The following is a 26,917-nucleotide window of genomic DNA, read 5'->3' on the forward strand; positions in this document are numbered from 1 at the left end:
ATCCTGGAACTCCCTCCCTAACAGCACAGTGGGTGTACCTACACCACACGGACTGCAGCAGTTCAAGAAGGCAGCTCACCACCACTTTCTCAAGGGAAATTAGAGATGGGCAATAAGTGCTGACCTAGCCAGCGACAGCCTCATTCCATGAATGAATAATAAAAAAAAACCTATAAGTCTATCCTCTTACTCTACCATCTGTGCTTGTGTGTGTGTGTGTGTGTGTGTGTGTGTGTGTGTGTGTGTGTGTAAACCCAGATGAATGTGTGTGACCATATGAATGGTGGTTGTGTTTTATCTAGCCTTTTAGCTCAGGAAATAGTTTCAATAAACTTATCTTGTTCTTTGTTTGACCTAAGAAAACCTGTCTGAATGATTTTTACAACCTCAAAACGTAAATAGTGGGACTCTTACAGAATCAGTGAAGCACACCCTCTCTAAATTCTATAAAAGACCCTGTAATGGTCAAACGTGGAGTGGGGCAATAGGGGAGTCATTTCACCCCTCCTCATGTGATCGTAACAGAGCTAGGTCAAAATTCCCTGTGGAGTTGACTTGCCTAACCTGAAACGTAAAACCAACCTAAAACAAATGCAAAAGAAGTATCACGAGTTTTCCCATTTGTGTTAGCATTTTACAAGCTATTTTTTAAATGATAGTTTCACTGCAGAAAATAAAGACTTACTGTACATGTTTATATTGCTATTTAGTGGACTCTATTTGTCAAATCAGGAAATTTGCATGTGCAGAGTAGAGAATTCAGATGCTACATAACAGCACTATTCTATCATCTAGTGGTCTGGCAGGAGCCAACAAAACTTGTACAGTGAGGAGAAAGAAGGGTGATTTTTAGTTAAACCAGAGTTTGAACTCTCAATGTTCCTATTGAGAGCTTTGATTTTACCATCAGGCCCACTGGAAAGAAGCCAACCTTTATTTTTAGGTCCTCATTTCTAAATGCAACTGAAAAAGGAATGGCTCCATTGTTATGTCAATTAAGAAATATTAATTTGCACACCTTCACCTAGTTGTCAATTTGGCCAGCAGTAAACACTAGAGTCAAAGGGCTGGACTTTATGCTACACTGCTGGCGGGCCTGAAGACAGGGGCCTTATAAAATGCAGTGCACGGTCTGCCTGATGCCTTCCTGCCCACCCACGATCTGTCTCCAACTTTACGGAAGCAGTGGAAGTACGATTGGCCCACCCTCGCTTGGGTCTCTTGAAGCTCCTAAGCGGCCAATTGATGGTTACTTAAGTGCTTCATCCTGCCCCCGCTGCTCTTTTACCCACAGCTTCAGTCTCCAGTGAGATCTTTCCAATTAGTTGATGTGTGCTTTAAATTGACATGTAAATGTAACTCAGAGAAAATGTTCATCATGATAAATTACTCTTGCATGCCTCCATCACTTTATTCAGTCCTTTGTTTTAAAAAGAAATGAAAAACCTGCATTTAGATCATGCCTTTGATGAGCTCAGGACATGCCAAAGCACTTAACAGCCAATTAAATATCCTGAAGTGTAATTGCTGTTGTAAATTAGGAAATGTGGCACCTAATTTGGCCACAGCAAGCTCCCACAAAAAACAATGTGATAATGACCAGATAATCTGTTTTTTTTTAGTGATATTTATTGAAGAATGAATATTGGACAGGACACCAGGAATATTTCTTCACTGTTTTTCAAAATAGTGTCATGGGACCTTTTATGTTGAGTTATCAATTTAGTGTCTCGTCCGAAAGATGGCATCTTTAACTGTGCAGTACTCCATTGGTATTGCACTGGAGTATCAGCTTTGATTTTTATGCCCGAGTCACTGAAGTGGGACTTGAATCCACAACTTTCTGACTCTGGCGATTGTGCTACCAACTGAGTCGTCTTGCTGGATGCACACTGACCCTGCGATATGCTCAGTTTGCCAAGTGTGGTGCCTGGAGTCGTTATAGATTTGAAATTATTTTGGCAGCTGCACCTTGTTATTCTCTCGTTGAGCAGCTAATGATTTGAATCAGGCTTGCAAAACTTTTGCATCCAACAACTGTAAGATTAGAAGAACAGGTTTATACACAGCTACTCTGAATATTGATGCTGTACTTATTTCAATGTCCTTAAATTAAAACTTGAATATTGCTGAAAAAGGAGACAGGGCAAAGCTTTTCATCTTGCAGTCATCCCGACACTTTTCAAGAATATCAATATAAGGCGCAAACAATAATTTATACTATACGAGGAGAAAATGCTGATTGGTTGGCAAGTGTAGTCTGATTGGTAGCGGAGTTGTCATGGAAAATGCACCAATTGATGGTGACTGACAGTTACTGCCAAGCATTGTTTGAAATTTAAACCAGGCAGCTTGACCCTAATTGGTCAAGGCATTGCGCTGAGGAATGAGTTATCGAATGGCTGCCACTTAATTTGTTTAGCTGAAACAGATGTAATATATGTACAAGTTCTTTCTGTCTGCAAAGAACAGGGCCCTGTGTATTAATGCATGTAGCTTCCAGTACACTGAAATGTGCCAAACTGTGAGCCCAACTGACGATCTTAAATTGGTTGTCAGCGTAATTCTTAGCACACCGAAGATTTTTTATCAAATGTTGTCCAATCACAGGATCACATCTAATATTGGACACTGTGTTTCAAATCTTGCAAGCACGAATTTGCTTGGTATGGCCTGTACCTAGCCCGTTGCGAACACCGGCTGCGACAGACTATTTGATACGATCTGCCAGTCTTTCGGACGTCCGGCCTACATACCCAGCATCATGCTGGCACTGAAATTCATATACCACATTACTCATTTGTGTGATAGGCAGAATGTCCTTTTGATTTAACGGCAGCATCCTGGTAGTGACAAATAGCACTCGTGTTGCTACTGCGTAGTAGCAGCATGAAACCTTGCCCTTCCAGGGTAATCTGAGGTAAACTGGGCACTTTTCATGGTAAAAAGTGATGGCCTTAGGCCCGTTCATGCAAACTGCCTGGTTTAAATTTCAAACAATGCTTGGCAGTTAACTGTCAATCACCATCAATTGATGTATTCTCCAAGGCAACGTTTCTACCAATCAGAGTTTGCTTGCCAACCAATCAGCACTCTTCTTATAGAGTATAAATTGTTATTTTCCCCTAATATTGGTATTCTTGTGGTGTCCTGATGAGTGTAAGACAAAAAGCGTTGTCAAGTCTCTTTTTTCAGCAATACTCAAGTTCTGTACTGCCAAATGACTACATTTAAACTTCTTCATCAAATTTAACATAATGGTTTTGTTGATGCCTGTCAAATGTCTGACCACCTCACTGTATACTGGTTACTAGCCTCTATTTTATCTGTAAACATCTCGACATCCACACACCCTTGCCAAGGCACTCTGTTTTGCCTTAAAAATCATTGAACACAAATTGTTCTGTGTGCAAAGTATAGCAAAATCATCAACACTTTCTTCATAAATATATTTTAGGCTTTTCTCTGCCGAGCAACTGTGGACATCTTCTCCTAGTCAGTCCAGTGTTTGTTCACAGTCTTATAGTCAATTATTGCCAGTTAGTAAACATTATCCTATACCTGCAATTGGAGACCGGAGCAAGTTACTAACAGAGCCTTTAGCTTTTCAAATACTTTTAAATTAAATGGTATGACAAATTTGAGGTTTCATAAGATGGTTATGTTTTAAATGTCTCTTTAATTAAAGGTAACATGCAGTAATGAAAAGTTGCATGTGACCCACTACTGGTTCTGCCTGACGATAAGCTTGTGTGGCTTGATTATCATGGGCTCACAAGACCCATTAGCACCTGAAAACAAAAGACAAAGCGATTGGCTTTGGAAGGGGTAGATTTACAGACTCTCAGGCAGTCTGATTAAAAAACCCTGGACACAGAGAGAGTGAGTTCTGGACAGAGAGAGATAGGGACAGCAGCTGCTGTGATCAACAAAGGGAAACAAGATGTTTCTCTGAGTTCCAAGGTAGAATTCTGGAAGAGCTTGTGGAAGGTTGAAGAGAAGGAATCTGCAGAGATTTAATGACACTGGAAGATTTGCCCATGTGAGGCTTGGAAAAGGAATCACTGGAGTGAGCTTTGCTGCTATAAATTGGTTCAGGGATTCTCAGAAGACTGAGGGAAACAACTTTTGACTTAACACTCAGTGAAACGGGGAGAAGTAAGCCCATTGGAAGCTGTGAGTAACTTTGGACTGCTTCCTGTGGTAAAGAGTATAATTCTGTAGAGAGTGTGGCGTAATATATAAACATGGTGTGGGGGCATCGGTAGTGTTAAGAAACTAATAAGAAATATCATTTCTGTAGTTTAGAGTATTAGTTACTGACTAAGTAATGTTTAGTAAATATTTATTTTGGTTTGTTAATTACTATAAAGGTCTTAAAACTTGAAATCTTGGGAGATTTCTTTAAGTCGGTCACTCGGAATTCAAATCTCTTTTTGAAAGTTATTGGTCCTCACGGATCGTAAAAATGGCTATGACTGTTTTTAGCTGGACACCTTCTGTTTCATATGATATGATTTCTTGTCAATGTACCATCAAACAAGGCAAGAAACTTAAGCTGCTTTGTTTTTGTGAACTCTCCCAAAAGTCAAAGCCAGATTATCACAAAATAAACTGCACCATTGTATTGTAAGTAGTTGCATATTGTGCAAAATTTTGTCTTTTGTCTAATTGCTGCACAATTACACACATGTATAGATGGTTAAAAATTCAAAAGCTGACTTGCAGAAGGTGCAGTGAATTTAGTAGAGTTTATTATCATGAATGGAAGTGCCTTAGAATTACATAATGCATAGTCATTAATACATAATTGAATTCATGTGTGTAAAATCATGTTCCTGTGCTACCTTACTTTTTAGCCTGACGCACCTTACAGCCATGTCTAACTTCCTGCTATTGGAGAGGCTTAATGTTAGCAATAATCGCTTATCAGGTGAGTTAACATCTTGCTTGTTTTCTCTATTATTTTTCTTTTCATTTTTACCTAACTATTTACTTGCTTGAAAGGTTTTCTGTCAGGGCATGCACCTCCATTGGTCAGGAGGACAGCTTTAGCTGCCTTTGAACATCGCTCATTGAGCTAGTGTGAAACATTTTAGAGTATTCAAGATCAAATGTCAGTTTAAGAATTGAACTTGGAGTCCTTTTTAAATTAGAAATTAATAATCTACAACTAAGAATATTTTTGTATGTTTGTGTTTTGCTTTAGCCAAAAACTTTTATGCATAAACTGGTACATAGCGCAAAGAGGTGCGTATGTATTATGTATTGCATAACTTGAGGATTCTTTATTTTGTTGTTTTTGCTGTAATTAAAAACTATGGCCCCCTTAGAACTGTATAATTAGTTACTAAATATGCTCAAGATTCTTTGATTCCAAAATGGTGTCCACAGCACAAGTGTGCACTTCTGGTGCAAATCATGCCGGACACCATTTTGGCAGGAATGTTGGTGCGCATGCAGGGAGTATTTACAATGTAGGCAGATCATGCTCCAAATACTCACTGTTAAACATGCACATCTGAACATACATTTAGCAGCAGAAAGAACTGTCAGCCAGCTCTATTTAAAGGGATCATCTACAAGTTTTTAGCTTAGTTGCTGATTGATTTTTACTGGCTGTTGCTGCAATTGTAGAAGCTTTTGGTAGTTTCTAGAATTCTTTAAAGTTGTTAAAGTCTACAGGAAGGGGTGTGGCATGTGCTGAAGGACTTTGGCCTGACTTCAAGGATTCTGCACAAGCTACTTTCTTCCAAACATGAGTGCAGTAGCATGCATTCGACTTGGGTTAAGGCATGACAGGGAGTATAAGCTTGGTGACAGTAGAAGCTGCTGGAAGAGGAATGAGGGAAGAAGAGTCCTCAGCAGGAGACCATATATACCCATGATGTTCAGGGACCAATTCTCCTACCTGAACCTCAGTGAGGAAAAGGCTGTCAGATGTCTTTGCTTCACTATGGACGTCCTCACTGAAATGTGCTACTTGCTGCAACCATAACTGCAACCTCAAAGAAGGGTGAGTATAGCATTGCCAGTGCTTGTGAGGGTGACCATGGTCATGAATGTTTCTTTGTTGAGTTCCTCCCTGGAGCAGGTGATAATTACAACATCTCCTGGTTTACTGTTCCCAAAGGCTACTGAGACTCTGTACTTCAAGAGAACTGAATACTTTTCCTTCCCTCTTGCCAGAGAGATGGAAGTGGAGCAAGCACACAGCTTTTGCGGATCTTGGTCTTCCCCATGATGCAGGGTGCCAGTGACTGCACGCAAGTCACTTTGTGGGCTCTATATGTCAACTCTATCCTATAGCAGTACCAAAAGGGATTCTATTCCTCCTGATGCACAATCATACAGTATCATGCAGTCTGTGCCTGGTAGTAGTCATGATGCCTTCATTCTGCGACAGTCCACTTTTCATGACAAGCGAGAAGGTGGCTACTGGATGACAAAGGCCAAACGCTGTCAACATGGTTCTTGATTGTGGTGTGCAACCCATACACACATGGGCAGCCTGCATACAATGAAAGAAATGTTGGAGCAGACCATTAGGATGCTGAAGAAATTTTTCTGCTGCCTGGACTGCTTTACTTAGCAGAGCAGGTGTCAAGATTCATGGTAGTCTGCTGCATAATGTCATCATCATGAGGGGCAGACTTTTCCACCAGCTGTAAGATGACCAGTGGGGTACAGTCCACGTTTGCCTCATAAAACTGCCAGTAAATGTAACCCCAATACTCAACTCGGCAACCATCTAACACTTTACTTTCTCTCTCTTACTGACCATCATACCATCCCATTGACCACAATGCCAAAATAAAAGCCAACAAATTTATAAAACACACCACACCATTCTGCATACAAATATCTGCTAATCACTGCATTCCCTTAGTGCCTGTCTTCTGCCTGCTTTTGCCTTCCCTAATACTTGTGCACAGGACTACCCCAGTAGTTGTAGCATGGCTGGTTGAAGGCTTCTGGCTTTCAGTGGGAGAGGCTGCAGATGGTCTTGCAGGACAATGCAGAGTAGCACTTACTCAGAAGGTCTAGCTTCAGACTGCACCACTTTGGCATGGGCAGCTGTAGTCTAGGCTGGCTGGCTGACAGACAGCAGCAACAACACTAGTGACCTGGCAGTTGTGAGAAAACAAAAGCCATCATCCTCAGAGAAGGTAGCAGGTTTGTGCTTCACTGCCACCACCTTCAGCAATCTGAGTAATCCATTGGAGGATAGCTCGATGGATTGCTGTGATGCTGTACACGTCCCCTTAGAACACTGATAGTTGCTGCCATAATGGCAGCAGTCTGAGCTTGCATGGCAGAAAGCTGAGCTCACATGAGAGCATTTCGACCTTCTTTAATAACAAGCTGACTTTACAGAAGCTTGAGCTTCCACTGCGGCACCCAGACATTGGGTGGTTTCAGCAATGGAAACTGACTTCAGCCACCAGCCTCTATAGTGCGGTAGGATTTGCAAATGTTCTTATGGAGTTGGCCCCTCCTTCTGCTCTGGAAAGAATGGGCTCGAAGCTCTGTGCGAAGCCCTGTGCCAAGTTGGTGTCAGACTCCTCTATGTTCCTTGACTTTGCACATAGCTTTTTGACAGCCTGCAGGTTTCTGGAAGCCTTCCCATAGCCTGGGAATGGGAGCTGAACTCTCCACTGGAGGCACCTCCTCCTCTGAGGAAAGGGAGGGCTAGAACGAGGAGGAGGCCAGAAGAGTACGTTCAGCCTCCAGGGGAGCCACCTTTGGGAGGACAGGCACAGGCACAAGGGGCACAGAGCCAAGAGGTACACCAAGGAGAAGGGGCCACAGAAGACACCACTACCCGTGCCAGGGTATGCAGATGGCAAAGCAGCTACCTCAATATGTCTGAGGTGCAGTGCCAAAGGACGCTCTGTCCCTCAAGGGAGACAGATAAAGTTGACTATCAGATGATTGGGCCTGAGATCTCCGCTAACTGTGTGGATGGACACCCCATGCCAGTGGCTCTAAAGGTCACAGCTGCCCTCAACTTCTATGCCTCTGGCTCCATCCAGGGGTCGGTGGGTGATCTTTGCGGTGTCTTCCAATCAGCTGTCCACACTTGTGTCAAGCAGGTTACAGCAGGTTACAGACGCTCTGTTTAGGTGTGCATTGACCTTCATCCGCTTCCATTGGGTCCAGGCAAGCCAGACACAACGAGCCAGAGGCTTCGCGACCATTGCTGGCTTCCCCCGTGTCCAGGGTGCAATACACTGTACACATGTGGCCATCGAGGTGCCAGCAGGTGAGCCCAGTGCCTTCATCAACAGGAAGGGCTTCCACTCCATGAACGTGCAGATAGCGTGTGATCACGGGATGCTGATTCCACAAGTTTGTGCAAGGTACCCAGGCAGCTCCCATGACGCCTACATCCTCAGGCACTCCCAGGTGCTGGGGCTCTTCAGTGCTTCAGCCCGGTTTGAAGATGGCTGCTGGGTGACAAGGGCTATCCCCTCAGAAGGTGGCTCATGACGTCTCTCTGCCATCCAAGAACAGAAGGTACAATAGGAGCCATGCCTCCACATGGACTGTGGTGAAGAGAACCATCGGTCTTCTCAAAATGCACTTCAGATGCCTGGACTGCTCAGTGGGGGCGCACTCTGGAACCCCCCCAGATTGTGTGTCAGTGATAGTGTTTGCCAGCTACACTCTCCACAATCTTGTGCTGGAAAGAGGGGACACAGTGGGCGATAAAGACGTCGACGCAGTTGCTGCAGCTGCACACGATGAGTCCAGCAGTCTGTCTGAGGATGAGCACGCACAGGGAAATGCTAAGGCGGTAGATGCTGTCCTGGGCATACTCCAGGGAGGCAGGGACACCCGGGATGCTTTAATCCAATGAACCTTCAGCTAGCAGATGGACCACACACAGATGGACCTCCAGGACAAGCCTGGGCTATAAGCTCCATACTCGATACATAAGTGCCAAATCTTGCAGGTTAGGAACAGTAGCTAAGGGCCTTGTTAATAAAGCTGAACGTCCCACAAAACACTCCTAATACTTTTGGAAACCAAACACATGCAGAAGAAAAGAGGCATCCTCAGCCATGGTCATATGTCTGAATTTAATATCACAGGCAAAGAAACTTAATGAAACAAAATGACAAGGGTGTTCCAATTCAAAGCAAATTATAAAGACCTCATCTCGGGCCAATACAAAAGCACCAGTGATAAACCCGCGGTGTGCGTAAAGTGCCTTATGTTTATGTTTCCGGGTGCTGCGTCTTGGTGCTGCCCCATCGCTGGGAGTGACATCTGAGACAGGCTGTGGACTCTGCTGTCCTGTTTAGCCTCAATGACCTTGGCGGACATCCTCTGGCCTGTGGACCCTGTGCTGGCCCCGCCTGGGAGGGATCTGCCAGTTCTACAGCTGGCATCTCCCCAGTCGTCGCAGCATCCCTGGATGCTACGGTCACTGGCGGAGGAGCTGCCACCCTCATCCGGAGCGCCCTGAGAGGTACCCGCAGAGACGACAGGCAGCTGCTGCGCCGACGTGAGGTCACTATGGACCTCCCTGCTCACCATGGATGGATTGGCACCAAGCTGGGAAACTTGGTGCCCGCATCATCTCCCACAATGCCACTGACAGCTGAGGTCAATGCTGTTGTGAGGGCTTGCTGGTCAGAGCGCATCCCCAGGAAGCCCTGATGTGTCTCTTGAAGTAGATTCTCCATGAGAGTCGCCACTCTCTCCATGGACGCATGATGTTTGGACATGTGACTCATAGCTTTGGCAATTGTCCACATAGACACCTCCGCCATGGAGACCAAGCCAGGCGTAGCCTCATGTATCTCCCCCAGATGTTCCCACACACCTGGCCGCATTTCATGCCCCTGCTGTGTTGCGGACGACTCCAGAGGCACATCATCAGACACTGACTGTTCTCTGACTGCAGGCGCCATGGGCACTCTGTTTCTGCCAGCTCCTCCAGCGACTGTGAAGTGCCCTCACCATTATGCCCTGGGACACTAGCCGATGTTCTAACTCCCACCGAGGTGCTAGTATCTGCGCTGGTGCCTGCCTACCAGAGATGGTGTGACACTGGTGAGACTTCAGGGCCCTCAGGAGTGAGAGGGGGCCTCTACTGCTCCTCCTCCCTGCCCTGCTCCGATGATGCTGAAAGGAAGAACGAGGACATTGACATTGTCTCCACATTAACTGATTCAAAGTGCATCCCTGTCCCCCAGATCATTATGTGCTCATCCTTTCATAAGCAATGGTCGAGCCATGTTGCAAAATTAAATCACTTAATATTCAGCACTGCTATGGCTGTTGGGAGAACAATGCTGACCTCACTGAGCATATATACCTGGTAGTGGCACCCAGCCTCACCGACGCCAGTGGACCTGGGTGCATGGCATCTCTCCAAATCCAGGGCTTCCTGGCTAACTGCATCTCACCACTGCCAGTCCTCTCACAGTCTGCAGCATTATGAGCATTCTTATCCTGAAAATTAGAAAAGAGCATTGATTTGTGCAAATTGTTCATGGACTCTCTTCAAGCACAGCCCACTGCAACCAGAGTGGGACATATCAGGGCTCCAGTGCCTCCTCATCCCGCTGCCGAATAATCACACAAAGGTGCTAGGCCTGTTCCCCCCTCACACCCACCCCCAACCCCCTGCTTGGCCACATGCTGCCTACAGCACATTAGGCACCACAAGATATATCCTTCCATAGCAAGGAGGCACAAGCATGTGGAGCGCAGAGGGCAGCAGATGGTTTGTTGCCACACCACCTTGAAACTCCCTTCCCAGCATGTCATCACCCTGACTTGGACATGCCCTGCAGTTCCAGCACAGTGCCTAAGTGCAGCTCCTCCAGGCTGCCCCCAAAACAGTCATGTGGGTCCAGTGAACCGCATACTGCGGGTGCGGAACCCATCTCTTCACCACCCTCTCAGGCTGACCTCGGCATGGGCAATATCTGCTGGCCCATCCAGCAAAGGACACATCCATCAATGATTCAGTGCAGTCACTACACTCAGACTTGCGGGGTTGGGGAGGGCAGCAGGAGGGGGAAAGCCGATCTGCTGGGTTAAGTGACCAATACCAACTTTGTCCTCACCCTTCCAGAGCACAACAAGTGATTGACGAGCTTGCAACACTGGATCCAGGTGCGCTACACCATGTCGCGGGAGCTCACCACCTCCGCCACCTCCTCCCAGGCACGTTTTGTCATGTGGGGGGGGGGCCTCCTCCTCCCGTCCTGGGGAACCATCATCTCCTGCCGTGCTGCCACCTCCTCAAGTCATCAGAAAAACGAGGGGCACACTGGCCCCCTGCCCTACCCTCTGGCCTGGCTTGCCCCGAAGGGCTACCCTCCGGCCTGACCTGCCCCGATGGCCTACCCTCCGGACTTGTGTAACCTCCATTACCCCACTGCAGAGCCCTACGTCCAGCCATTGTGAGCAGCCTTTCCAAGGCTGCTAGGCCTTCCTTTATACAGGCTGCTGGGTCGCCATTGGACCCGGCGGGCTGAGTGCGCCCACCGCTGCCTGCCCATTCCTGCTATGCAAAGGAGCCATGAAGTTCACTAGGCGGGCCTTAATTGGCTCGCCCGCATAAAATGACTGCACGGATTTGATCACGAGCGGCAATTGGGCCTGCGTTCACTCCCGCTCCGCCCCTCCCGTCATCCAGAAAATTCTGCCCGTTATCTTACCAGGCACTTTGAACTCCACCTCTTCTAACAATAAAGCCCCTTTCATATTACCAATTTTATTAGTAATATAAACATATTGCTTGATGTCTCCTAGCTAGGTGCAAGATTTCACCCCCGGCCTTTGAATGGTTTATTCAACAAAATGCAAATATACCCAACTTCCTTACTGTTTAACATCCCAAAACTATTATACATCAAAGCACCCAGACTAGCTGGCTTTAATCCAGTTAAGACTCACACCCACAGGCACAGACCCTACTACAAGTCCAATTTAAAATAATTTCCAATAGCATTATATACATTAATATCTTCATGACACTCATCCATCGGGGCAAGAACATATGGCCATACTTGTATCCTACCTGTTGGATGATGTTGCCTCTGCTTATCTCCCTGTCCTGCAAAAGATAGGGAAGTGGTGCACTATGTGGCTGTCATGGTTGAATAGCTGGCAGTATTTGCAAGCTGTGAGATGTGGATGTCAGTCTTGCAGCAGTGCTACATGCATCAGGGTGAGATGAAGCTATGAATGTTAGCTATGAGTTGTGTTTGATAGAAATTGTTGGTAGGTGAGTGATGGGGGTGTAGTGATTCAGCAATGCCTGAGGATAGTGGTGCAGTTGGTGGAATATGGCATTTGAGGATACATTCACTGGCCTTGACCACTCATGTGAGGTCATTGGAGTTTTTGAGGCATTGCATCAGGGTCCTTGGGGCGAGATGCCTGGCATTGACAATCAGGGCTGTTTAGTCCCCATGCCTTTGCAAAGTTTGTCCACAGGGCCTCCTGGTCCTCTCTGGATAAATCACATCTCTCATCGTATCTATCTTCTCCATCAAAGTGTCCAGCACAATGTCAAAGAACCTTTGACTGTTGTACTATAATTGACTCTTCTTCCTGCTCCGACCGTCTTCCCCAAACAGTTCCCACACCTGATCCAGCGAGAAAGACAAATCAGATAATTTTGTTAATGGTGAAAGACTAGAAGCTGTGGAAGACAAATGGATTTTGGCCCATATGCACAAAGCACAAAAAACCACTGCACAGGTGCAAAAGTGACAAAATTGATGAATGGAGAGTTGGTCTTTATCTTTAGGAGAATGGAATACAAAAGGTAGGAATTTATGGGTCATGTCCACAGACATTGATCAGACCACATTTGGAGTCCTGCATATTCATCTTGGTGAGGGTACACTGCAGATTTCATAGAATGATAAAATAATGTAAAAGATTAAAATAATATAACAAAAGATTAATGAGGTTTCACAAACTTGGCTTGTCTTCCCTCGAGACTGGGGAATGATCAATAGAGGTGTATAGAATGATTAAGGAATTCAATAAGGTAGATAAAGAGAAACTATTTCCCCTGGTGATGGAATCTGGACAACAGGGCACAATCTTAAAATTTGAGTAAATGAATTCAGCATGAAATCATTAAGCACTTTTTTCACAAAAAAGGATGATAAATTTAAAACACTCCCACAGAAGATTGTGGATGCTAAGTCAATTTGAATTTGCAACACAGATTTTTAGATTTTTGTCAGATAAGGGTATCATGGCAGACTGAGCAAAGTTTGGTAAATACAACTGAAGTACCGATCAGCAATGATCTGACTGATTCATGGAACAGGCTAGAGAGGCTGAACGGCCTACTCCAGTTCCTATTTCCTAGATATCTTTACCACTTATAAAACTTATTTTGATTATTTGGCAAGAACAGACAGCCTCAAATGTGTGAGGAAAGAATGATTTACGACACAAAAACTTGAGGATTGAAAAAGACCTAAAAATTCTAACAGCCCAAATCTGTCATCAGCAATACCACCTATACTGAATATATACAGTATATATGAACCACACATATATTGAATTGTGTACAAAATATTTACTGCTCTAATGCTATCTGGAACAAACTATGTATCTATATTGTAGCATGACCTGTGAAATATGTTAAGTTCTGCGCAACTTAAAACATAAATTATATATAAGATACTTTTTGCTGCCTCCAGACCAGAGTTAAACTATTTTAGTTAGGGCCTCCTAACTTAGCGTCATCTGATATATATGGTGAAAAGCTGATGCCCAAATGCAGCTCCTTGGGGACCATCATTTGTCGCATATTGCAAATCAGAGAATGAACGCTTTACCCTTAATCTCTTTGTCTCCTATTCCCAACCAGCTACCAAATTGAACATCAGGTGGTGACTGGTAATTGCTTTTGGATATTGGTCTTATCCTATGCCTCCATAAGATCCCAACACTACTTTTTGAAAGCAATTTTACATCATATCAGACCTCATTTTAAGTTTACAGTATCAGGTGAACTTATTTTGCAGAAGATGAACACTCACAGCAGTCGCATTATATAGTTATGTATTCACAGTAGGTAACTTTCCACCTAACTTCTCTAGTGAACAAGATAGTAAATGGACTGTAATTTCAAAAACAAAGAATCTTTTGTAAATAGTTTTTAAGTGTTTGGAGTTTTTATCATGACAGGGATCTGTTTAAACTGTTCCAAGGAAATATAAATTAATTATTTTTTTTTTAATTCTGAAGTTTCAAATGATTTATTTCCCCTCTGGGATTTTAAATAGATTCTTGGATTTACACAGCACAATTTTTTAATATAGCAAAGTCAGCAGGACTCCCTGAATTTGAATATCTGGCCACGTAAATCTAGCAAGAAACTGTCTGTCATATACAAACTGAGCCAATCATTCTGCATTGTTTACATATTAATTGTTTCACTAGCCTGCAACTGTTCAAACGTGAAACATTGTATTGAGATAAGGTTGATAGAGGAATCTGACCTGCAAGTGTTTTGTTTTGTATAGTGGTTGGATTTAAAGTGAGTCAAAATTACTTTTTTTGTTAGATTATTTCTAAATGGCCCAGAAAACCCCTACTGGTCTGGACAAGATTATGCGACTATGTTGACAAATAGTGTACATTTTGTATTTATCTCTTTGATTTTGTATGAAATGAAAGTAATCATTCATGAATGGCGTATTTTCATGTTTAGCACTGCTGATAAAGAGCTTTGCGTTCTGGGGGCACTTGCTGGGAATTTTTATCAGTTAAAATTTTGGAATCACGTGTTCGGATTCCTTGTATACACTTCCGGCTCACAAAGCATGCGCTTGGGGCATTGAAGGCAAAAATTATTCTCTACATATCTTCGAAGAGTAGTCGATTGTTTACTCCATGGGTTAAGATGGTTGTGCCATCCCAACAATACTGTCGTGTAAGGCCACCTTAAGACCGATAAATTGTTGTGATGGTGCCACTGGGATACCTTGTAGTTAACCAAAGAGTTAAACAATTTAATTCCGTTTACTAGATTTGAAGAGATAAGAAGTGCAATTGCTGCAGAAATACAAATAGTTAATTCTGGAGATACTCAACTGGTCTGTCAGTACCTGTAAAATATGTAAAACTGCAGAAAGAGTCTATATATATATATATATATATATATATATATATATATATCAACCCACCTTTCCTCTTTACAGGAGTTGACAGATCTGCCATATACTAGATTGTTTGTTTGCAGCTAGCACAAATTCAATTGCTACTTCAGCATAGCATTATTGAATTACAAGTATATATGTAACTTTAAACCTTTTGTCCCATATAATGTGATGTAAGTCAGATCTATAGGTTTTTTTTTGAATGTGGGGGTGAAATTTCAACTTATTGTTTTCTACTTTGTTGTGCATTGGAAAAAAAGCGCTCCATTGTAATTTATAAGTTGCAGTGTCATAAACTGACAAAGTCCTTAATATTGTAAAATATAGAAAATTAATACATTTCCCTTTGTAAAAGTCATGCCCTTAAAATTGTTTTTCCAACATTCTTGATTTTTTAGAACATATATATTGCCCATATTATTTGTTTTATCTGCTTCAATCAGTTTTGAATATGTTTTCTTTATCATAGATCTCAAGAGCTTCCTTTTAAGTCTTAATGGATGTCATAGTCTGCTGGAGTTGTTACTAGATGGGAATCCATTTCAACAAGAGTCAGGCTGGAGGTGAGCCAAACCCATTTTTCAAGCTTTGCTGTCTGGCGGGCAGGATAGTATATTACTGAATTTAATTCAAAATTTAAGACGTCTCAATAAAAATTTAAATGACAGTATTTCACATGTAATATCACATGTAGTATCTGTGCTAATTGTATAGACTAATAATGTGTTAATTGTATAAAAAGTAAGAATTCATGAGTTAATTTCATTCATCTTTTAAATTAATTACATAGTTCTGTTTTTGTGACAAATAAATTGTAATACTAAGATAATATATTATGTGAATTTAGTCAGCAATTTGCAGTTGCTGCAAGGGACCCTGAAAAGTGTTAAAAGAGTGCACTTTCATATCTGTTGTTAGACTAAAAGAAGTCACTTGTAACATTAAATTACTTAAATTTCACCATTTATGATGTCGTATATTTGAGGAATGTACAAGAAGTATAACTTTTTTTTAAAAGAGTAGATTTATAAATAAGAGACATAAAGCTCAAAATTTTTGGGACTGGCATGGATGGACATTTGCACAACAGCAGTAGAATTGGAACCTTGATCAGAAAACAATTCTGCCAGATCTTCTTTGCATTTCTTCAAGTTTTCAAATTTGCCAGATGTAAGAGCAGCTACTTCTTGGACTGAGGAGATGAAGGTCTCCTCTCTGACTCAGCTTCAAGGATTTTAGTTTGCAAGCTGCATGGCTTTGATTGCCCAGTCTCATCAAGGTGAAGATATCAGGCCCTCAGGATAAAATATTTTTTTCTGTCTGAGTTTTGCTACCGATGCAGGTGGCTCGAGTCAGAACTTTCTGACATGGCAGACTGTCTTGGTTTAAAGAGCCTTGTTCACTCAATTTTTGCTGGAGGAAGGCATGGGCAGATTTGATAAGGGAGCTTAAGGTGAAGGAACCCTTAGGAGGAAGTGACCATAATATGATAGAATTTACCCTGCAATTTGAGAGGAAAAAGCTGGAGTCAGATGTAACGGTATTACAGTTGAATAAAGGCAACTACAGAGGCATGAGGGAGGACCTGGCCAGAATTGACTGGGAGATGAGCCTAGCAGGAAAGACAGTGGAACAGCAATGGCAGGAGTTTCTGGGAGTAATTTGGGGGAGACAGCAAAAATTCATCCCTAGGAAGAAGAAGCATACTAAAGGGAGAACGAGGCAACCATGGCTGACAAGGGAAGTCAGGGACAGCATAAATGCAAAAGAGAAAGCATACAATGCGGCGAAGAGCAGTGGGAAGCCAGGGGATTGGGAAGCCTACAAAGACCAACAGAGGACAGCTAAAAAAGAAATAAGGAAGGAGAAGATTAAATATGAGGGTAAACTAGCCAGTAATATAAAAGAAGATTGCAAGAGTTTTTAGATATATAAAGGGTAAGAGAGAGGCAAAAGTGGACATTGGGCCGCTGGAAAATGACGCTGGAGAAGTAGTAGTGGGGAACAAAGAAATGGCGGAGGAACTCAATAGGTACTTTGCGTCAGTCTTCACGGTGGAAGACACGAGTAACATTCCCAAAGTTCAAGAGAGTCGGGGGACAGAGGTGAGTATGGTTGCCATTACCAAGGAGAAGGTGCTAGGAAAACTGAAAGGTCTGAAGGTGGATAAATCATCTGGACCACATGGATTACACCCCAGAGTTCTGAAGGAGATAGCTGAAGAGATAGTGGAGGTGTTAGTGGCGATCTTTCAGGAATCACTGGAGTCAGGGAGAGTCCCAGAAGATTGGAAAATCGCTAATGAAACCCCCCTGTTTAAGAAGGGAGTGAGGCAAAAGACAGGAAATTACAGGCTGATTAGCCTGACCTCGGTCATTGGTAAGATTTTAGAGTCCATTATTAAGGATGAGATTTCAGAATACTTGGAAGTGCTTGGTAAAATAGGGCAAAGTCAGCATGGTTTCATCAAGGGGAAATCATGCCTGACAAATCTGTTAGAATTCTTTGAGGAGGTAACGAGTAGGTTGGACAAAGGAAAGCCAATGGATGTTATCTACTTGGACTTCCAGAAGGCCTTTGACAAGGTGCTGCACAGGAGGCTGCTTAGTAAGATAATAACCCATGGTGTTAGAGGCAAGGTACTAGCATGGGATAGAAGATTGGCTGTCTGGCAGGAGGCAGAGAGTGGGGATAAGGGGGTCCTTCCCAGGATGGCAGCCAGTGGAGTTCCGCAGGGGTCAGTGTTGGGACCACAACTTTTCACTTTATACATTAATGATCTAGATGAGGGAACTGAGGGCATTCTGGCTAAGTTTGCAGATGATACAAAGATAGGTGGAGGGACAGGTAGTATTGAGGAGGCTGGGAGACTGCAGAAGGATTTGGACAGGTTAGGAGAATGGGCAAAGAAGTGGCAGATGGAATACAATGTGGGGAAGTGTGAGCTCATGCACTTTGGTAGGAAGCATAGAGGCATAGACTATTTTCTAAATGGGGAGAGAATTCAGAAACCTGGAGTGCAAAGGGACTTGGGAGTCCTAGTCCAGGATTCTCTTAAGGTTAACTTGCAGGTTGAGTCGGTAGTTAGGAAGGCAAATGCAATTTTGGCATTTATTTTGAGAGGACTAGAATATAAAAGCAGGGATGTGCTGCTGAGGCTATATAAAGCTCTGGTCAGACCACATTTAGAATATTGTGAGCAATTTTGGGCCCCGTATCTCAGGAAGGATGTGCTGGCCCTGGAGAGGCTCCAGAGGAGGTTCACGAGAACAATCCCAGGAATGAAAGGCTTAACCAATGAGGAACGTTTGAGGACTCTGGGTCTATACTCGATGGAGTTTAGAAGGATGAGGGGGGATCTGATTGAAACTTACAGAATACTGAAAGGCCTGGATAGACGTGGGGAAGATGTTTCCATTAGTAGGAGAGACTAGGACCCGAGGGCACAGCCTCAGAGTAAAGGGAAGACCTTTTAGAACAGAGATGAGGAGAAACTTCTTTAGCCAGAGAATGGTGAATCTATGAATTCATTGCCACAGAAGGCTGTGGAGGGCAGGTCATTGAGTGTATTTAAGACCGAGATAGATAGGTTCTTGTTTGGTAAGGGGATCAAAGGTTACGGGGAGAAGGCGGGAGAATGGGGTTGAGAAACTTATCAGCCATGATTGAATGGCAGAGCAGACTCGATGGGCCGAATGGCCTAATTTCTGCTCCTATCAACCGCAGATGGTGGCCATGGGGACGGGAGTGCCGGTGCGGCTGTTAGTAGGCCTGCGAATGTTCTCTGGGACTTATCCCAGTTGTATTTAAAGCAGTTAGGCCCTCCAGCCCTCACACCTCACCCACCACACCCACTCCCCATGGCCTCATGCCCCTTCCATATCCCCCATGCAACCCCATGCCCCCTTCATGGTCATTCACCCAGTAAGTACTATGTACAGAACCTGTGAGTCATTTAATAACAATGGCAAATGTTAAGATGCTGAGGAAGAAAACACCCATTCAGAAACCTGTTTTGAAAAATACTGCTATTCCTATACCCTATAAAAGTATAATTTAGACTGAACCATTATAGTATCAGCAACAGAAACTTCACCCACTTCACATCTCTCAACCTTGTCCAAATAACCATACAGATATCAGCAAATGAGATCCCAGAAAGAAGCACTTATTATAACCTCATAAAGATGTCAGTCAAGCAAACCTCTCTAGGAACGGTATCAGTAGAAACAGATGGCCAGAAATTTGATTCTCCGCCTGGGCTCATCATGAACGTTTGGCTGAGCTCCAAGGCTCTTAAAACATTAGCTCAGCAGGGTCTTTTCAGGCAAACTGAAGTGGAGTGTATACTTGGCTTGATTGACATGTTTCATATCTCCTCTGAGGGACTGTGAGCCATGAGTCATCAAGAAGCTTGCCTGACTCCATGAAAATTGAGAGGAGCTATGAGATGTCTAACCCCCCTCACTGGAGACAGCCAAGTTGAAAGTGCAGGTGCGGGCTCAGGTACGGGAGTACCGGAATCGGGAGTGCAAGTTATGGTCATGGGTATGTGCGGGAGTTCCAGTTCCAGCCTCCCTGGTTACCCTTGAACCCATCATTGTTCATGCGGATATTCCTGTTCTTCCCCAAATCCTTTAATGTTGATGTGCCTGTGCCCTTTATCGACCTGACCCTTTCCCTTCTTGAGCCCATATGCACCCTGACATTACGGGTTCCCTCCCGATGACACGATCCAATACCCCCCCAACCCCCTGCTGCCGCGCTCCGCCCCCCACCCAAAGACTTTTCAGCTAGCTACTTACAGAATCCAGATGCCTCCCTCAGCCTCACTCACAATACCATGACTCGAAGGGCAGTCTCTTCAATATGCCCCTAACAGCATGGCTTCAGCCCAGGACACACATCTCCCCCTCTCTTCTTGTGTTCCACACACCCCCTGAGTCCTGCCTGTATCTACCCCCTGAACAGTCTCTTCAATATGCCCCCGACAGCGTGGCTTTAGACCAGCACTTCCCCAGTAATCCCATCTCCTCCTCCTCTTTTCATGTTCCACACACCTGCTGAGTCCTGCCTCCATCTACCCCCTCGCCGCTGGTCTTGATTCCTGTGTCCAGCCTTGGTGCAGCATGTGATAACAGCACCTGATATCTCGCAGCAATGCTCTTAAAGGTGGGCGAAAACAGTGTCTACTGACCTCCAAGTCATTGATGAACTGAAGCTCACCAGATGCGTGACACATTTACAGTTGGGAAACAGACCATTCTAATTACTCTTGACAGCCCACTTAATTTAGAGGGAAATCATAATTCTGGGGAGTTAGCATTTTAATGAGCATTCATAAGGTGCAAATGAACACAAACGTGGTTCCTGACATAAATCAGCAGGAAACCCAACCCACTTTTAACCCACCATCAAGTCTGGAGAACAAAATTCTAAATTAATTTCCAGTTGATGGGAAATAGACATTTTCCAGCAAATTTAGTGCCCCTGCCCACTACGATTCATCCCCGCAGGTGGTAGCGGAAAATTCTGTCGAAGGATGAGGATTTTAAAATTGAGGCATTGTCGGTCGGAGAGCCAGTCAAGGTCAACAAGTATAGGGGTGGTGGGCGAATAAGATTTGGAGCTAGTTAAGACCTGTGCAACAGAGTTTTGGATGAGCATAAGTTATGTTGGATTATAGTTGGAAAGCCGGCTAGGGCAGCATTGGAACCGTCAAGTCTAGAAGTAACAAAAGCAGGAAATGAGGGTTTCAGCAGCAGATGAGCTGGGGGAAGATTGAACGACATTATGCATGTGGACCTGGGCAGTCTTGGTGATTGTGTGGATATGCGGTTAGAAACTCAAATGAGGTTGTAAACTGTTTCATTCAGCTGAAGTGATGGGAACAGCAAGGCCCAAAGACAATGAAGCCTTCCCAATATTTAGTTGGAGTAAATTTCTGCTCATCCATTATGTATTTCGGACAAGCAGTGTGACAAATCAGAGATTGTTGACAGTTCTGCTGAGTTAATGGTGAGACCGAGCCAATTGTTGTCGGCGTGTGTGGACCTTGATGCTGTGTTTTTGGATTATATCACTGAAGGGTAACATGTAGATGAGAAATAGAAGAGGGCCAAGATGAGATTTTTGGGGAATTCACAAGGTAACAGAATAAGAGTGGGGGAGAGACGCCATTGCAGTTGAGTCTCTGGCTGTGTTTTTATAGATAACAATGGAACCAAACTATGGTATTTCCAACCAGCTGGATGATGGAGAAGAGGATGGTGTGTTCAACTGAGCTGAAAGCTGCAGATTGGGAAGGGATGAGAAGGGATCACTTATGATGGTCACAGCCACAAAGAATGTCATTTGTAATTTTAACAAGCACCTTTTCAATACTGTGGCTGTGCTGGAAAACTGATTGATTGCAGGGATTCAAATTTGAAATTGTGGGGATACTGGATTTGAGGAGTGACAACACATCCAAAAAATTTAGATAGGAAAGGGAGGTTAATATTGGGCCCCAGTTTGCAAATACAGAAAGGTTAACTAGGATTTTTAACTAGGATGAAAGCAGCAGCATAACTTGAGGAAAATTTACATCAAAAATGAGCTCTGCAGGAAATGTTGTAGGTTTACATGAGCAAAGTCAGTACAGAAACTAGCCTAATTTACATATGTGTGGACCAGTAAATTACTGGCTAAAATCTTGAATCGCAGGTATGTGAGTTTATAGCTATCCGTACATCTCTTGTTACAGTGTTGTGGAATACTGCCCCACTATCTAGCTAAAAATTACCAGTTTAATAGTCAGTTCTAAATACTGTTTTGCAGAATCACTTAGTTTTATCCCCACAACAATGTAAGTAAAATAAGCTGATCCTAGAAATTCATAGAACACGGAGTATAAAACTGAATTAGAACATTATTGTGTATTGTTTTTACTGTGGCACTTTAATTGGCTACCTTCTAAATAGCACACAATGTTGCTGATCTATTCTATCACGTGCCTCCAAACATAGACCAGAAAAACATCAAAGTATTAATTAGTGATGGCCACTCATTCCCATTAAGTAGAAGAAAATTTCTATTCTAATTGATGATTGAGCGACACAATGTTCTAACTGTATACTACTGAGTGAACAGTTGCTGCATATTGGTTGACCTTTGGTTAATTGCAATGTATAATGAGACATTGAAACTTGACATTGTTTTGTGATCCATGGAATGGTGCTTGGAAACTGTTAGCTAGTTGTGATAAACAGTTATTGTGTTCTTTAAAGTTTTTGAATGTAAAGCATGTGAAATGCACATGTTATAAGCAAAATTTCACTTGTGCAAGTCCAAACATTTCTTAGTACTTTTCACTTTGGGGAGTGTTAAGCTGGCATGGAGATGAAAGCATCATACATATGGGAACTGCTATCATTCAGGGTCTTAGGAATAAGGTTACTCAAAGTTCATAATCAGAGCTCATTATAAGCATTTGGCTTAAACGTGCAATCAACAGTAGAAACCACAGATCATTGCTGTCATAGGGTAACCAGACTGAACATTGCTCTTGGATAAATTAATCATGACTATTTTATTGCTTCTTGTTACATATAGCAGGAACCCTCCACTTCTTACCACATGCAGGGAAGTTTGGAATACCTATGTGATAAGAACCAGGTAGCTCAGGCATGCAGGTTTACAAAATGATTGCATTTCTGTTGAGAATAGGTTTACAGCGAACAAGTAAATATATGTTTTAATTTATACAAGATTTATTTTAGTTTCCCATTCAGAAAGGAGAGAGCCCAAAATCATCAAAATTATCACTAGTTTAATGGCTGTTTAAATACTTCATATAAGTGTAAAACCAACATTGGATAACATTATGTAGTTGTTATTAAAAAGTGCATGCACAATTTGCCATGAAGAAATTGCAGTGCTTAATATAACACATGTTCTTCATTGCAGAAAATGTGTTACGTTACTTAATTCTTATAATTGCAATGATTTCTTATATGCTTTGGTCTGGAATTTGTAGTAGTAATGATAGGGAAACAGAGTTTTCCTCTAAAACTGACAACAATTTCAGGGGTCTGCACATGCTCAGTTAAACACAGATCCAAAATTTGCTGTGAGTAATTCTACACTTGCCCATGGGGTGCGCTGTTGAAGTCCCCCCAGAATGCAATCAATTAGAAACCATTGAACTGATGAGAATTTCTACATTAACATTCTTAGTTTCACTGTAAGAACCCTTGAGAAAGTACCACCTTGTTGAATGAAGTGTAACTGAGTTTTTAACAGCATACTAAGTTCATAATCAATGCTGACTGGCCCTGAAATTTTATTTTCATTTCCTGAGCATTAAATTTCTCTAAAATGATAAAGAAAAATTCACTTATTTTAAATTTTTTAAAGTTTATATTTTATCTTCTACCTTAGTCCCATGGGTATGTTCCAATAATTTATCTCATGACATGTAAAAATGTAAAATTAAATGTGATGGGATCATTGTTTTTTACTTCTTAGTTTGCTATCTATGAGAATGCGTCAATATATTTTGCTGCTTACTCTGTTTAATGATATCACTGCTGTTGGACACCTGGAGATCCCCTTGACGGCATCAGAAACAAACTGACATCGGGAAAGAGGAAGCCCATGTCGTGGAGACTGCTTGATCTTTGTGGGCAGCTTTCTTCGAGGTCAGCAATGAGCACCGTTACTTCATTGCTGACTGCAAAATCCAGCCCTTTCTATTTTGTTTTACTGTATTATTAAGCCAGTATACTGCAATAATTTGTAAATAAATTTCACCCTCATGCACCAGTTACACCCTCATAATATAAAGATGCGGCTTCCACTGATGATTTAATGCAATCGTAAACACTAGTGATTCTCCCATTGCCTTGCTCATAATTATTCATAGGAAAAAAATTGCCTTTTAAACATGTTGGCTTTAATTAGTCCGGGGTGGGGTTTACACTTCTGGAGCAAATAAGAGTCGTTGCCATTTTTGTTTTGGCATTGCCCATTGATTGTAGTGCACTGGAGGTATGACAGCACTACCAACTCTAGTATTTTAGCATATACCAGGCCTGTAGGAAGCAAGTCCGATTGCAAACTTTCTGCTAATTGCAATCACTTAAAAAAAAAATTAAGACTCTGAGTGTGGAGGAACTGTTGATTTTAAAAGTGTCCATCAACTGAGGCCATTAAAAAGAATAATACATGTACATGGAGTTTTAGGAGCCAAGCGCAATTAAAAATTGTCCACCAACTGAGACCATTGAAGAAATTATTTTGAAGTGGATTAGGTTGGGAGGCAAGTGAAGGGAAAAATGCCATTTAAAAATTTACTCTGAGCAGCAGGAATGGAAATTGACAAGGTTGTTTAAAAATTTACCCAAAGATAGGCAAGTGTTAGAGAAACAAGAGCCATGTAAAAATTTACTGAGAGTTATGCTGGGACAGGGGAAAGTGAAACCAATGGGGCTATGAAAAAATTTAGAGCTGGACTTAGACTGGAGGAACAGAGGCTGACACAGAGACTGAACAATTAACGCGGAACTGGCATAGAGCTCACAGCGCTGTGGAAATTTAAACCAGAACCAAGGCTGATGATCTCGTAAAGCTTGAGACTAGAACTGGGGCTAGAGCAAGTGGACTTGCCAACAGCTACTGCTACCATTAAAAAATTAACACAGAGCCAATCTGGCGCTAAAGGAAGTGAGGCTGACATAACCAGTGAAAAATTTATTGGTACCTTGACTGGAGCTGGAGGAAGCAGAAGCAATTGAAAAAAATAATTTATGGAGAGCTGGAGTAAAGCTGACAGCATCGTTAAACTTCAAAGCTGTACTGGGGTTGGAGTAAGAAGGACTGATGACAGCAGAATTTAAAAAAATATTCGAACAAAAACATAGCATCATAAATAAAGTTGCAGCAACGTTTTTTAAACTCGGCACAAACTTTTAAAACTTACACATCATTTCAAAAACATGAAAGGAATTAACACAGACACACTAGCAGGTTTAGAGGTTGATTTAGGATTGCTATAACAATGGTAACAGAGGTACGAGATTTCCATCTAGTGGCAGAATGCCTATAACTGCATTGTTACACGAGCTGTTTACAAAGAAAAGCTCCATCATAAGGCTTAAGAGTAATTTGAAGCTTAAATGTTGACTGAAAAGCATAACTAAAAAAATCATGACAACAAGAAGTGAGCTTTCTGGAAAGACTGTGGGTGGAATTTTTCATTCTGATACTAATTTCAATGGTGGATGAGAAAGTTGGCATGATTTCTTGGGGTCAGGTCGGATTTATCTGCCCGATTTTGCGCTTTTCAGCTCATTAATAATGCATCAACGAGGAGCTTGTCGAATCTCGTGGTGAGGCAGGCAGTGATTCGTCCGCCCTGCCATTGACGTCAAAGGTCCTGGCACCATATTTAAATGGCACCTGCACAGACATTCACTCACTGCAGGCCAAGTGTGTAGTACAGTTCTGCTTCAACATAGCACCAAAAGGGCCAAAACCCTCTGCCCCACAAATCAGGAATGCCTCCCGGGGATTCTCCTCCAGATTGTCCAGGAAAAGCGGGAGATCCTCTTTCCTCAGAATGGGAGCTGGGGGGTCCTCTTACCTCACCACTCAATGTTGCAGCCTGCCTAGTCAATCACTAATTATCTCTTCTCCCTATTCCAGCTACCAGCAGGAAAAGGCAGAGGAAGAGGTCCAGCAATTGCCTCAGCCCCAGCCCCCTGGGACCACCTTTGATGAGGCAAGGGAGCCGTCAAATGAAGACCCGTCACTGCATTCACTTGCACCCTCCACCAGTACAGATACATGCACCTCGGTGGTTGCTAGCTCTAGAGTAGGCTGGCATTAACAATCTGGTGATCACCTTACTGACACGTCCACAGAAGGCAGAGGCAGTGGCAGCCGAGATCTCTAACACTCGGAGGACTGCTGGAGACAAGGCCCCTCCTGAGACCGTGACCGATGGTGAGCCTCTGGAATCGACCCTGAGAGAAATGATGAAGATGCAAAGACAAGCAGAGGAACATCAGGAAGAGGTGTCAGAGGCTGTCACCAGACTGGAATAAGTGATGGAGGACGTGCACATTCTGACCGATGTCGTGACTCTGGAAAGCGAGTGCAGCAAAATCTCCATATGAAGGATGATGGCCACCTTGGAGACCCAGTTCCAGCAGTTTCTTTCAGATTTGCGCTTGGACCTGCAGACCATCGCTCTGTCCATGGGTGCATTGCAGCAGTGGCGAGGTGAATGGCCGACAGGACACCTTGACCTCCCGCCAGGTCCCCCTTCTACTCAAGGAGTCAGGGAGGAGTGCTTGGGCAGCCAAAGGGAGGAGGAGCACCAGCCAGGCAACCTGGGTCATCCAGCCAGGACACTTCAAGGGTGTCCTGCAACTCCAACTCCCCTCTGCCTGTAAACCAATCAACTCCAGTAGGTCAGCCGAGGAGGGTGCACCTGCCCCAGATCAGGGGACCTTTAGCAGGCTGGGGTCCTCCAGGCCTTGGCCCACCAAAGTCATCTCAGACAAGGCTGTCTCCACCTCCGTTACAGATATCGGGGCAGCTCCTAGACATAGCGGTAGGGTTAGAAAACTTTCACAATTGAACAATGATGGCATGGATATTCATTCACTGTATATAAGCTGCACTATTGTAAATATATTTTGCATTTATTCCCCTCCATTTCTCAGGTAATGAATGGCTAATCTATGTGATGCAAAGTCCTGTGTTCATTCAAT

The 26,917-nt window shown here is 43.2% G+C and overlaps 1 protein-coding gene across 1 annotated transcript in view; it reads left to right on the forward strand.

Moving 5' to 3' along the window:
* The window catches only part of lrriq1 (leucine-rich repeats and IQ motif containing 1), a 216,012-nt gene that overhangs the window by 86,831 nt on the left and 102,264 nt on the right, over positions 1 to 26,917 (forward strand). Inside the window, exons 13-14 of the mRNA XM_041215663.1 lie at positions 4,860 to 4,933; positions 15,628 to 15,721. Coding sequence (XP_041071597.1) covers positions 4,860 to 4,933; positions 15,628 to 15,721 — 168 coding nt within the window. The remainder of the gene's footprint in view (positions 1 to 4,859; positions 4,934 to 15,627; positions 15,722 to 26,917) is intronic.

This window comes from Carcharodon carcharias, chromosome 21 (assembly GCF_017639515.1).
Source record: "Carcharodon carcharias isolate sCarCar2 chromosome 21, sCarCar2.pri, whole genome shotgun sequence".
NCBI classification, from domain to species: Eukaryota; Metazoa; Chordata; class Chondrichthyes; order Lamniformes; family Lamnidae; genus Carcharodon; species Carcharodon carcharias.